Genomic DNA, 14,478 nt, shown 5'->3' on the forward strand with positions numbered 1-14,478 from the left:
TGCCAATAAGAAATAAAATCTCACACACATACCACAGTTGTAGCCTCATCAGCTTTTCCAATGATTACTACTAGCATATTTCTGACTAAAGGGGTCGGGATTTAAAGCTAGCTACTTTTAGCAACAGAAATATGATAATTTCTTCATTATTCCCCCAACCCCCTGCAAAAAAAATGAGATGAAAAGAGGAAAGTAGAATGGTAATTTTTAAGAAATGTTTCTAAAATCTGTCAGACTCATCATTATCATCCCAGTTTATCCACTGTAACTATAAGGAGAGAACTATGTGATTAACGTGACAAATCTTTGAACCAGTATTACAAGCATGTCCCTGTAAGTTTTTCCCTATTAAAATCTTTTTGAAATGAAAATTAAATTAAACAACCTGTCTTGGCTTGTTAAATGCTGCCAACCCTTGCGTTGTACTCAGGGAAGGCAAGAAGACTCTGAGGTGTCACATGCCAAGAACATATTTTCAGAAAATGAAGATAGGCAAGGCCCAAGTATACATGAGGCACACAATAGAAAAGGAATTTCGCCATCTGTGATCTTGAAATTACAAATGGAGAATGACAAAGAATGAGTCTATATAAGGATATGTCTCTCTATATATTTATAAATATTTATATAATTTACCATGAAGACATGCAAGTAGTGTTACAGCAACTATTATACAATATAATACAGAAGGACTGGACTTCCAATATTACAGTTGCTTTAGATAAACAGCAAATATGTCTTATCTATTGCATTCCTCTGTAGTGTTTGAAACTGGAGAGAAATTAAGATTCCACACTATGCTACATTTCTTATAAGAGACGTTATATGCCTCAATGGTGTTCTGAGTTTGTTTTTTTAAAAAGCTCAACACAGATAAAGAGAACAAGAGAAGTTCAGTGCAGCTTCAGGGCAGCTTTGATGCAGCATTAGAAGATGTTCACTTGGGGAGGAAATGTATTTCTTTCTTTTTTTTTGTTTCCCAATTCAACTGTGTTAGGTTTGGCAGCAAACACAAGGTCAAACAGAAAGCACAGATGTTTGCTAGAAGGCAAATTTCAACAGCAAGCAGACCAATTTACCTGACCTTAATAAGGTCTTTACAACACAAAACACCTAGAGAGTATAAAAGAGCCCATTTTAAAAGTCTGGTAGACTTTTTGCCTGATTCCTATTAGAAGAGTGAGATTAGAACAAGTATCTTTCTCTTTACAGCTTCATGAATTGAGATTATATGAAAATCAGGCCAAGCAGCCCAAATATTGAACTAAAACACAGGAGAAGCAGGTAATAAAACATTAAAAAAGAAATATTTAGCCTAAATTTATTTCCCCAGATATTAATTCCTTATTGGCTAAATGTAGAAAATACAAAGTTTGAGGATTCTAAGCCTCAATAATATATCTAATTGATTTCTAAATCTCAAGTCACATTCCAAAGCATTGCTTCCCTTGTATCGTCTTGGAGGCTGATACCACAGACAGCTGGAGCCCAGAAGACTCAAGGAAGCAGCTCACTCTGGGCAGTTTCCTTCTCGAGTTTCTAAAGGAGGACACTTAACAGGGAGGAAGGGGCACCTTCTGTCTTGAAGGCCATTACCCCACACTTACCTTCTCTCCCTAAACACTAAAGCCTGCACAGTAGCTCTAGTTAGACTTTTCTTTCCTTTACCTAAGTTTCTTATTTTTCATAATAAAAACGTAGTAGGTTAAAACCTGTTACTCTAAAAAAAAAACAAAATCAGGGACCTGAAAAAAAGTAATTGGATTTGATAGTACAATTAGGACCATAAAATAAAAGCAGAGAGACTGAATCAGATGAGACATACTAAACTTTAAAAAAAAATCTGAACTCCAGGGAGGGTACTGGGAATGAGGCAAAGGAAAGGTGTTCATTCTCAATACACGAAATAAACACACAAGCCAAATATACATGAGTACTGGCTCCCTGGCAACAGACTTCTTACAAAATCTAATATCTGATCAATGACTCTCCGGGGGGGGAAAGTTTTGAATGAAAATATCAAACAAGAAGTTTCACTTTTGCTATATAATCTTTGAGTTGAGGCTTAAAAAATTAGGCAACCCCCCTAAAATTCCATTCTATCTCCTATCCTCAACTCTTTTGTTTCAAAGGCAGCTTAAAAAATGAGAGCTCATTTTAATGAGTTTCTCCCCCTTGGATTTTTGCTCTGTTTTTCCTTCTTGTACAAAGACATTGATTCCTAATCTGCTTGCTGCCTGCCTTAGGTAATTCCTTATCATGTATTTATGTCTTCTTATAAATAATTGATCATGTTACTTTCTTTTGCAAGAGAAGATCAACACTGATTTTTTTAAGTAGACAGTACAGGGACACACATGCATCAGGTTTAGGAGGAAGATCTCACACCTTTCAAAGAGATGCAGCCTGGCTCCTATCTGCTGAGTTTACTGGCTGGCTTACTCTTCCCTGGGGGGGTTTTAGTGCTGGCTGAGTGGTGGTGAAGGCTGCCGGATCCTTTCAGGCCATTCTTGCTGGGTTTGCAATGCTCCTGTTGGCAGGACCTCCTGGAGGAGGAAGATCCTGAGTGGCTGGGAGGTGACTTGCTTCTCCCCAGATGTGGGGATGAACTCCTCTGGTCATGGTGGGGCCGTCCAGCCCTAGATGGTGAGGAACTAGACGTGCGAGGCAAGGATGAGCTTCGAGGAGAGGCACTGGGACTCCTGCGAGGGACAACTGGACTCTTGGGTGGTGTTTTTGGATTGTGAGGAGATCCTGGACTCTTGGACTGAGTAGTGCTCCGGGGTTTCTGAGATCCATTTTGAAGAATTTGGGCCAGGCGGGAGAAAAGGTCTGAGTCGGAGTTACTACTCCCTAGGACTTTGTATCTGCGTAGCCTTAAAAGAACAGAGAAAATATATTTTTATTTTAATTCATTTCAAGTGTGCCTAAAAAGTCACAATGTCCCAAAATCATAATGTGAATGTGTAGAAATCAGAAAATAGACTAACAGGATACAGGGTTACTCTACTATATACTAGTTGCATGACCCTGGAGAAATTCTTTAATCTTCCCCTGCTTTCAATGGGAATACTATCTGTCTCATAGGGTCACTGAACAGACCAAGGGCAGTGACCCAAGTACTTAGATGAACATCTGCCATGAAGAAGCCCTTAAATGATATTAGTTCCTTTCCTCCTACGCCATGTTTTACTCTGCTAATTTTCAGATGAATTTAATTAATTGTCTCTAGCATGTTAGCACATAAGACAGAGAGTAAACTATATTGTGTAAGGATGCTAGGACAGGAATCTTACAAACACAAAATCCCACAAAGTAAGTGTTTTTTTTTAATTTTCCTTTTTCTGCCAAGGCTCTGTCACCCCTAAGTCTTCAACATGAACTATACTAAGCAACAGGAGGAACTATAGATAAATGTACATTCCACTCATTTAATAATTTCCAAGAGAAAAGAGTAGTCATTGGTTTCTGTGGAGCTCAGTTTGTATTCCTGTTAATAGCCTGGGATTAAGGAGGGTGGATGCTGGAACTGACTGCCCCCCACCCCCTCACACTGGCAACTGAGCTTGGGCCTCAAGCTGTACCTGCAGTGCACCTGTAGTGCACACCTGGCTAATTTTTGTATTTTTTTGTAGAGACAGTTTTGCCACATTGCCCAGGCTGGTCTCAAATTCCTGGGCTCTAGCAATCCTCCTGTCTCAGCCTCTCAAAGTGCTGGGATTACAAGCATGAACCATAGCGCCTGGCCCTTGGGCCTCAGAATTCTAAGAGTATTCATATGAACAGCAAATGTGTTTCTTGTCCTAAATGTCTTTCTGATTTGGCCTAAGAATCAAAGAAAATGGAACATATAAAAGTGTCTTTATGAACTATAAAGCAGTGGTCCCCAACCTTTTTAGCACCAAGGACCAGTTTCGTGGAAGACAATTTTTTTCCACGACGGGGGGAGGAGGGGCAAGGATGGTTTTGGGATGAAACTGTTCCACCCCAGATCATCAGGCATTACTTAGATTCTCATAAGGAGCACACAACCTAGATCCCTCCCATGTGCAGTTCACAACAGGGTTCGCGCTCCTATGGGAATGTGATGCCACTGCTGATCTGAGAGGAGGCAGAGCTCAGGCAGTAGTGCTCACCTCCTGCCATGCAGCCCTGGGGCCAGGGGCCTGCTATACAGCAGTCTACAATATATTTTAGTGGCAATGCCAAATTATGTAGTGAGAAGGACCCTAGGGCCCCTGTAATAATAAAATTATGCTAATAGAAAGTATACAGCAAAGGAATAGACAAATGAATGGAACAGAGCATTGAATCCAAAAAACATTTCCCATGTTTCTATGGGAAATTAGTATTAAGATATCACTAACTACTTGGAAAAAAACTTCACATCATATATAATGATAAACTTTAGATAGACAATACATTTATACACAAAGCACAAAACTCTAAAGGTACAGGAAATTACTACCTTTTAAAAAAATATTAGGTTTGAAGGACCTTCCTACGCATGATATAAAACACAATTAATAAAAAAAAATTCAGTTCCATGAACACTAAACTTTTGTATCAAACAAAAGGCACTACAACCCAAGTTAAATTCAGACTAGGATAAAATATCTTTGATATAATTTGTAGAGAAGGGAGTTAGTTACAGAAAGTAACTCAGGCCGGGTGCGGTGGTTCACATCTGTAATTCCAGCACTTTAGGGGGTTGAGGTGGGTGGACAGCTTGAGGTCAGGAGTTTGAGATCAGCCTGGCCAACATGGCAAAACCCTGTCTCTACTAAAATACAAAAAATTAGCTGGACGTGGTGGCGGTGCCTGTAATCCCAGCTACTCGGCAGGAGAATCACTTGAACTTGAGAGGCAGAGGTTGCAGTGAGCCAGGACTGCACCACTGCACTCCTGCCTGGGCCACAGAGCAAGATTCCATCTCAAAACAACAACAACAACAACAGTAACCCAACAGAATGTTTTTGACATGAAGACAGCCAACAACTCATAAAACGATCCTCCCACCTCAGCTTCCTGAGTAGCTGGGAATACAGCTGTGTGGCACCCATGCCTGGCTAATTCTTATAGAGATGAGGTTTCACCATGTTGCCCAGGCTGGTCTCAAACTTCTGGGTTCAAGCAATCTGCCTGCCTCAGCCTCACAAAGTGCTAGGATTACAGGTGTGAACCACCACATTTGGCCCTGGAAAGCACTCTTCACTGGTTTACCACCTCCCGATATTTTCCCCTCTTCCTCAAAATATAAATATTCTGTGGTCAAATATATCATGATAATATTTAAATAAAAAGTATAGCATGCAGTGGACACTAAAGCAGTGTCTTTACTATGTATGGTTGTACATACCATCAGACCTACGGAAATCTTCTATAGGATTTTTTTGGTTTAATTCATTATAACCAAGATAAACAGCACTGTTACCAGGGTCCATTTATCAAATCATGGACCATGTGTTCTTCACTAGCATTTGACATCATATTTGAAGCACTAGGAATCTGTCTCCCCACCTAGGCAACTCCACTGGCAGAATCTGTCTGATGTAATTATCTTGGAAATCTGGAGTCTACCGAAGGCTTGCAACTTCCAGGAGAAGGCTTGGACTGTCAATAACAGTTAATTTTAGTCTATTTCAGATCTTAGCACATCCCCCATTCCTGGCCCTGTGGCAGGCAGTTGTGCACTTATTTCTGGAGCAGTTTGCACACAGCTTACAATAAGCAGGTGGGCAAAAAGAACCCTGTCCTCCAATTACTGGGAATCTGTGCTCTGATTACTCATAGCTGGTTCTGATCACAGAAGAGCAGAGAAAGAGGTGGGTAGTCATTCTTATATTTTTCCCTATTGTTACAAACTGGTTCTCCTCTGGCTGAAGTAACTGCTAGGGGATTAAAAGGGCCAGTGCTCTTTTTTTCCTTCCCTCATTTTTCTTTTTTCCCTTCTTCAGAGCCAGATATTAAAGACTTGTGTATTCAAAACCAACCACATATACTGGGGAAATCAGAAAGCTATTATGCTTAGCCAGAAAAAAATACAGGCTTCGAAAAGGTCTGAGACCTTAGGTTTACATCTCAGGGTGGTCCTCAGCACAGAGACAGTCTACAACCATCAAAAAACAAATAAATTAGCTAGGTGTGCTGGCATGCACCTGTAGTTCCAGCTACTCAGGAGGCTGAGGCAGGAGGATCACTTGAGCCCAGGAGTTAGAGGCTGCAATGAGTCATGATTATTCCACTGCACTCCAGCCTGGGTGACAGAGTGAGACCCTGTCTCAAAAACAAAAAGAAACAAAAACAACCCCCAGCAAATCCTGAGGAAAGGGGAAAATCTTATTTTCAGAGTTACCATATTATTAGATTCAAATATCCAATTTTCAACAAAAAAAATTAAAAAAAACATACACAGAAACAGGAAGGCACGGTCCATTCAAAGGAAAAAAAATCAACAGAAATTGTATCTGAAAAAGACCTGATGGCAAATCTACTAGACAAAGATTTTGAAACAACTGTCTTAAGGATGCTCAAAGAACTAAAGAAAGACACGGAGAAAGTCAAGAAAACAACGTGTGAACAAAATGGAAATATCAATAAGAGACAGAAAACCTAACAAGAACCAAAAAAAATGGAACTGCAAAGTACAATCACTAAAATAAAAAATTCACTAGAGGAATTCAAAAGCAGATCTGAGCAGGCAGAAGAAAAAAAAACAGCAAACTTGAAGACAGGACAATGGAAAGTATTGAGTCTGAGGTACAGAAAAAAAAGGAATAAAGAAAAGTAAACAGAGAGTAAAGGGCCTGTGGGGCCATCAAGCAGACCTGCATGCACACTGTGGGAGTTCCAGAAGGAGAAGAGAGTAAGAGGCAGAGAGAATACTTAAAAAAAAAAAAAAAAGGCTGCAGACTCCCCAAAAGTCGTAAGAGACATGAATATACAACATCCCAGAAGTTCAACAAACTCGAAGTAGGATGAACTCAGAGACCCACAATGAGACACATTATAATCAAACTGTCAAAAGACAAAGACAGAGAATCTTGAGATTCTCAAAAAAATTATCCGAACACTTCTCACCAGAAACACTGGAGGCTGGAAGTACTTTAGTACTTTAAAGTACTTCTTTTAAAATACTACAAGAACTGTCAACTAAGAATCTTGTATCTGACAAAACTGTCCTTCAAAAATGAGGGAGAAATTAAGACATTCTCAAATAAAAGCTAAGGGAGTTTGTTACCACCAGACCTGCCTTGCAAGAAATGCTAAAGAGAGTCCTGTAGGTTGAAATGAAAGGATGCTACACAGGAACTTGAAGCCATATGAAGAAATAAAGATCTTAATAAAGGCAAACACATGGACAATTATAAAAGCTAGTATTTTTGTAAGAAGTCTATAACTCCACTTTTTGTTTTCTGCATTATTTAGGAGACCAATACTTTCTTTTTCTAACATTGGTTTGTAACTCCACATTTTATTTTTTACATAATTTAAGATATTAATGCATTTAAAAAAGTATTAGTTTATGTGTTTGAACACACAATGTATAAAGATGTAATTCTGTAACATCAACAACTGAAAGGAGTGGAGACGGAGACTGAAAGGAGCAGAGTTATTGCATGATATTGAAGTTAAGCTCATATAAATCCAAATCAATGTTATAACTTTAGAACTTAAGTGTAACACAACAATGTGAATGTACTTAATACCACTGAACTGTACACTTAAAAAAGACACAGCTGGGCACAGTGGCTCAAGCCTGTAATCCCAGCACTTTGGGAGGCCGAGGCAGGTGCTTCACTTGGGGCCAGGAGTTTGAGACCAGCCTGCCCAACATAGCGAAACCCTGTCTCTAGTTTAAAAAAAAAAAAAATAGCCTGATGTGGTGGCAGGTGCCTGTAATCCTAGCTACTCGGGTGGCTGAGGCACGAGAGAATCTCTTGAACCCGGGAGGCAGAGGCTGCAGTGAGCGGAGATTGAGCCACTCCACTCCAGCCTGCGTGACAGAGTGAGATTCTGTCTCAAAAACAAACAAAAAGTCAAGATGCTAAATTTTATGTTATGTGCATTTTACCACAATAAATTGGAAAAAATAAAATGATTAACCTGGATCAATCTGATTACTTCCACTGCACTAGGCTGTAAGGCCTGGGAAAGGCAGGAAAGAAAGATACTGAGAAGAGGGTAACACAGAAATGATGCCATTGGTGGAGTACAATAAAGCAGATATAGAAATGGTGTCACACACTTAACACAGGGAGAGCACACAGCATTACCTGGCTTCTACTCCAGGCCTCGTGGGTGGCTTTCCTGGTGGTGGCCGAGGAAAGAACTGAGATGAAGTTGAGCTATTGACTTGATCTGTGTTGACCCATGAAACTGGCCTTGGAATTTTGCTCTTTCTAGACTGGGAGATGATGGGTGACAGAAAGCTATCTTCAGCTGACCTACTCAGGTGAGAATCTACTGTCAGTCTTGAAAAGGGAGTGAGCACTTCCTCCTCACAAAAGGTAGCAGGAACAGTAGCTAGTTTCTCCTCTAGCAATTTATCAGAGGCACTTGAGAGGTCTCCAAGGAAGGACTTGAATTGTCTTTTTTCCACCAGAAGCTTGACTAGGTCTGGCTGATAAGCTTTCTTTTGGAGGAGCTTTTCTTTTGCAGAAACCGAAGAGGATGATTCCAAAGTTGAGTCGATCTCTTGTGCCAAAACAGGGATTCGGCTGTGTCTAGTTACAAAGGATGACCTAACCATATCCTTCCGGGTTGGGGCACCATGTTCATTCTCTGAAACACAATGAAATAGTTCTCCATTTCTAGGGGCAATTTTCTCTCTCTTACCCTCTTGGTGCAAAAAAGTAGAGAGGTCTCCTTGATGACCCGGCAAGTCTTCACTCATGATGTCATCATCCTTAGATACCTTATTTTTTTGTATTTCTGCCACCTGGCCTATCTGACCTTCAACATGTGGGTCAATGTCTCTGGGAGAAATTTCTGAAGTTCCAACTGTCAGAAGCTTCATTATCTCATTATTTTTGTCTTGATTTGGCACCACACTAAAAGTCTGTGTTTTTGTCACATGAAGAGGTTCAGTAGTAGCTGAGTGATCCTTTTCCACAATTACCAAATCTCCTGGGAGAGAGGAGATCTCCATACAATGCTGCCCTCTACTTAATTTCTCATCTTCATTATCTGACTCTAAAAGGATGCTTTTCTCTTCAGTTTCCCCAGGGAGATTTTCAAATTCTCTCACAACTAGTCTGTTATGATCAGGAAGTTCTTTTGGTCCCAGGTCTTGAGATTTGTTACTTTCTCTAATGTTGGGTAACACGTCATGACCAATGTGATCTATCTGAAGCCCCAAATCTGTTCTGCTTCCTCCACTAGGAGGTTCACCCTCTGTCACAGCCAAGCCAGAGAAGTTTTCCCTTGGAGAATAAAGTTCCACAGTGGGCTCCATGGGCTGAAGATCTTTCTTCTCTGGCTGCTGACCATAGTGAAAGCTTCCTGAAGTTGACTGTGTAGATGCCACAGAAGGTCTAGGAATTGTAATCTGGAGAAGGGGGAGAAAAAATTAAAATGCAATTATGTAAAATATCAATACAGATGCATGCTGTGAGATTTAATATCTCAAATTCTAATTTATAGGAAGAACACAGATGTTGACCAGGTCTGCGCAACTTATATGAAAAATGAACAATTCTGAATAACAATGAATGACACTTAAGCTACCCTACTCAGAAACTGCAGAACAGTCTCTCCCAGTAGGTTTATCCCTGCCCCTTCTTTGGTGTGCTGTATGCTCTGGAAGGCTAATTTATACAGATTGCACCATCTGGGCTTCCTTGCTTTCTGATTTGTGGTTAGATCTGCTCAATGGATGGCACCAACAGACAATCAGAGGGTTAGAGGAAAGAGAGGGCTGGGTAATGATTATCCTTGCTTCCCCGCTGAGGACTGTGGCGCTGGTGATGGCTACATTCCACTATCCTGGCCACAGCTCCCTTCTTGTGGCCTCTCTCTCAGCTACTACCCTCATCAAGTTCTGCTTACACCCACTTCAACTCCCCTTTCAGGACTCATGGTAGGAATGGCTCCCTCTGTTGCTGGTCCCATTGGCTTTCTTAACTCTGCCCATACATCTGTAAAAAATTCCTTACATTAAATTCTCTCCAAGTCTCTTTGAGTATGCCATCTATTTCTTGCCAGAATCTAGATACAGGATTACAGGAAAAAATTACTGGCACATAATTGTTCACTGAAAAACTCCAAATTTTCATGCATTTTGTTGTTTTCCATAAATTCTATTAAATACTAGGATTATTATATCTTCCTATAAGTAAAGACATACAAAGATATTTAGTAATGTTTTATGATTTCTCTAATTTTTTCCTTTTTTTTTTTTGAGACAGGGTCACCGTGTCACCCAGGCTGAAGTATAGTGGTGCGATCTTGGCTTACTGCAACCTCTGCTTTCTAGGCTCAAGTGATCCTCCCACCTCAGCCTCCTGAGTAGCTGGGACTACAGCATGCACCACCACACCTGGCTGATTTTTGCATTTTTTGTAGAGATGGGGTGTCACCATGTTGCCCAGGCTGGTCTCAAACTCCTGAGCTCAAGTGATCCATCTGCCTTGGCCTCCCAGAGTGCTTGGATTACAGGTGTAAGCCACCACACCTGGCCAATTTTTTTTTGCAGGAGGGGGTGTTGTCTTGCTGTGTCACCCAGGCTGGAGAGCAATGATGCAATCTTGGCTCACTGCAACCTCCGCCCCCTGGGTTTAAGTGATTCTGCCTGCCTCAGCCTCCCGAGTAGTTGGGACTACAGGTGCCCGCCACCACACCCAGTTAATTTCTGTACTTTTAGTAGAGATGGGATTTCACCATGTTGGTCAGGCTGGTCTCGAACTTCTGGCATCAGGTGATCCGCCCGCCTTGGCCTCCCAAAGTGCTGGGATTACAGGGGTGAGCCACTGTGCACAGCCCACACCTGACCAATTTTTAAAGATCAAGCGGGCTGGGCGTGGTGGCTCACGCCTGTAATCCCAGAACTTTGGGAAGCCAAGGCAGGCAGATCAACTGAGGTTGGGAGTTCAAGACCAGCCTGGCCAACATGGAGAAACCCCGTCTCTACTGAAAATATAAAATTAGCCGGGCATGGTGGTACATGCCTGTTAATCCCAGCTACTCAGGAGGCTGAGGCAGGAGAATCGCTTGAACTCGGGAGGCGGAGGTTGCGGTGAGCTGAGATTGCACCACTGCACTCCAGCCTGGGCAATAAGAACAAAGCTCCATCTCAAAAAAAAAAAAAAAAAAAAAAAAAAATCAAGCCTATGAGAGGTGAAACTCTACCCCTCTTCCACTGAGGTAATTTTAATTCTATATGAGTAAGATTCAACATCTGATAAGAATGTCCTTCCTTAAGATACCTAAAGTTTTTATATTTTCATATCACCTAAAGTGACATGTAAGCAGGCTGAAAATAACTATATAAACTGATAAAGAAAAAAAGTCTTTTTGAGAAATCAAGTAAGTTCAAATCACTTAATGAGACCCATTAAGTTCTAGGAAAACTATAGAAATTGGTCTGAATACAATGCAAAATGAATTTGGATTAGTCATGGGAGATTTAGAGTCAATCTCTAGTCCAAAGACACCAAGAAACCATGTGGTTCCAGGGTCAGCTAAGATGTTTATATCTATTTCACTTCGTGTCAGGAATACTATTAGTTGGACATGGATATGTAAAGCTCATGGACATGCAAAGCTTGTCCTAAGTCCAGCCCAGGAAAAATACACCTAACTAATGTCCTGGAATAGCTCCCAAATGCAACCAGGGTCCTGAGGATCTTTCAGGCTAATCCAAGACAGGCAATTTGGGTTTAGATCTAAACTCTTAGCATAAGCGCAAATCTAAAATTACCTTGGGAAAAAGCATTAGGTTCTATTGGTGCTGTTTTCCTTCAGGAAGTTATCTCATACTTCTGTTTTAATTATTCTAAAATAAATTTAGACAGATGGCAATTTTCTAGTATATTTTGAAAGTGATTTTGAAATCTAAAATTTATAGTAATTCACTTTTCAAAATTTACTTTAGTAAATGGACCCAAAAGTGACCATGATAAGAAAAGCAAATATAAAATTATATTAAATATCAAATAACAGGGAGATGATAACCTATATCCAAAATCGGGCCAGGTGTGGTGGGTCACAACTATAATCCCAGCACTTTGGGAGGCCAAGGCAGGCTGATCACCTGAGGTCAGGAAAGTGAGACCAGACTGGCCAACATGGTGAGACCCTGTCGCTACTAAAAATACAAAAATTAGCCAGGCGTGGTAGTGTGCGCCTGTAATCCCAGCTACTCAGGAGGCTGAGGTGGGAAAACTGCTTGAACCTGGGAGGTGGAGGTTGCAGTAAGCCAAGATCGTGCTACTGTACTCCAGCCTGTGCAACAGAGGCAGACTGCTAGACTCTGTCTCCAAAAAAAAAAAAAAAAAAACAACCAAACAAAAACCAAAAAAACAGTCACCTCATTATTACATGTAATTCTAACTACATCAGCCAAAATGAACAGGGCAGTGCAATAAAAATAATACTTTAGGCCGGGCACGGTGGCTCATGCCTGTAATCCCAGCACTTTGAGAGGCTGAGGTAGGTGCATCATCTGAGGTCAGGAGTTCGAGACCAGCCTGGCCAACATGGTGAAACCCTGTCTCTACTGAAAATACAAAAATTCGCTGGGCGTGATGGCGGGCACCTGTAATCCCAACTACTCCAGAGGCTGAGGCAGGAGAGTGGCTTGAACCCGGGAGGCAGAGATTGCAGTGAGCCAAGATCATGCAACTGCACTCCAGCCTGAACAACAGAGCGACACTCTGTCTCAAAACAAAACAAACCAACAAAAAACTCCATTGGTCTTCTGAGATTGAAGCTAGGGTTGAATTTCTACAGTTCTGAGATTAACTCATTTGAGATTCAGGATATAAATGTGTATATATGTATGGTATAAAAAAAAGAGTGACAATCTTATACATAGAAAATATATATGAGCCAAGCAAGCATGGTGGCCTGTGCCTATAATTCCAGCTACTCAAGAGGCTGAGGCAGGAAGATTGCTTGAGCCCAGGAGTTTAAGACCAGCCTGGGCAACATAGCAAGACCCCGACTCAAAACAAAACAAAACAAAAACAAAAACAGAAAAAAAACCCAACAATAAAAATATATACGAATCACCAGACAGGAGAATTTTTCTTGAAAAGATTCTGAGCAATTATGATAAACTGTGCATAAACTACTCTCATATAATATTTTCATAGTACTTTAAATTTCATAAGATATTGCCTAGATCATTTTTACAAACCCCATTTCATAGCTCCTTTGTATTTTAATTGGGTACTACTATTTGATTATTATTATTCTTATTTTTTTAGAGACAGAGTCTTGCTCTGTCACCCAAGCTAGAGTGCAGTGGTGCAATCATAGCTCACTGCAGCCTCCAACTCCTAGGCTCAAGCAATCCCTCCACCTCAGACTCCCAAGTAGCTGAGACTACAGGCATGCGGCACCACACCAGCTAATTAAAAATTTTTTTTTTGCACAGACAGGGTCTCACTATGTTGCCCAGGCTGGTCTTGAACTCCTGGGCTCAAGAGATCTTCCTGACTAGGCCTCCCAAAGTGCTGGGATTACAGATATGAGCCAAGTGTGCCCAGTCAGAGTACTATTACTAATGCAAATTCACAAATGAGGACAAACACAATCAAGAAGTCATAAATAGGACTTCAGGATTTTGAAAGTTGTGCACAGCACAGTACAGCCTACTGACATGTTCTACACACTCTCAAATAAAGTTGGGGAAACTGAGTCTGCAATAACATTATCTGACAAAATAAAAGGAGAAAACCTAGGATCAGTAGTTGAGTATAGAGAAGAGAAAGCTAATTCTAAGTGTAGCTGCAAATAGCTTCCTTAAACTATAAAGACATAAAAGCAGTTCTCATACTTGGGGCTCTCTACAAATGGACCAAATAAATAATCTGAGAGTAAGCCATATGCATCTTTTATATCTTTAATTTTCATAATTCACAAATATTTCATTACAGCATTAATCAGATCATTTCCTTTATTCTGTTCTGTAATTGTATCATGTACATCTTTCTAAAGAATTAGAAAAGGATCTCAATATTTTCCATTTCTTTCACAGTTTCTTAGTTCTATTAATGCCTAGTACTAAGTTTGACCAAAATTAGTGTCTTAATTAATAGTTCAGGTAAAGCAGCCTCACTATTTTTCAGTCACCCCATGTTTCAAACTAGCCACTAGTGAGAAACAATGAACTGCAAACCAACTACCATTTGCATTTTAACTTATAAATTATCCTTTTACTTTTCTCTCATTCAAGGATTGTAATGTTACTAAGATAATAAAAACTTTGTAAAATTTAACATCCATTCCGAATAGCCTTTCTTCCAAATGAAA

At 40.4% G+C, this 14,478-nt stretch overlaps 1 protein-coding gene across 5 annotated transcripts in view; it reads right to left on the reverse strand.

Moving 5' to 3' along the window:
• Positions 1 to 957: 957 nt before the first annotated feature.
• TTBK2 (tau tubulin kinase 2) overlaps positions 958 to 14,478 on the reverse strand; it is a 169,224-nt gene continuing 155,703 nt past the window's right edge. For all 5 annotated transcript variants that reach the window (XM_077939169.1, XM_077939168.1, XM_015142040.3 and 2 more), the window contains 2 exons: positions 8,277 to 9,550; positions 958 to 2,876 (listed from right to left, as the gene is read on the reverse strand). In XM_077939169.1, coding sequence (XP_077795295.1) covers positions 2,414 to 2,876; positions 8,277 to 9,550 — 1,737 coding nt within the window. In that variant the 3' untranslated portion in view covers positions 958 to 2,413. The remainder of the gene's footprint in view (positions 2,877 to 8,276; positions 9,551 to 14,478) is intronic.

This window comes from Macaca mulatta, chromosome 7 (genome assembly GCF_049350105.2).
Source record: "Macaca mulatta isolate MMU2019108-1 chromosome 7, T2T-MMU8v2.0, whole genome shotgun sequence".
Taxonomy (NCBI): Eukaryota; Metazoa; Chordata; class Mammalia; order Primates; family Cercopithecidae; genus Macaca; species Macaca mulatta.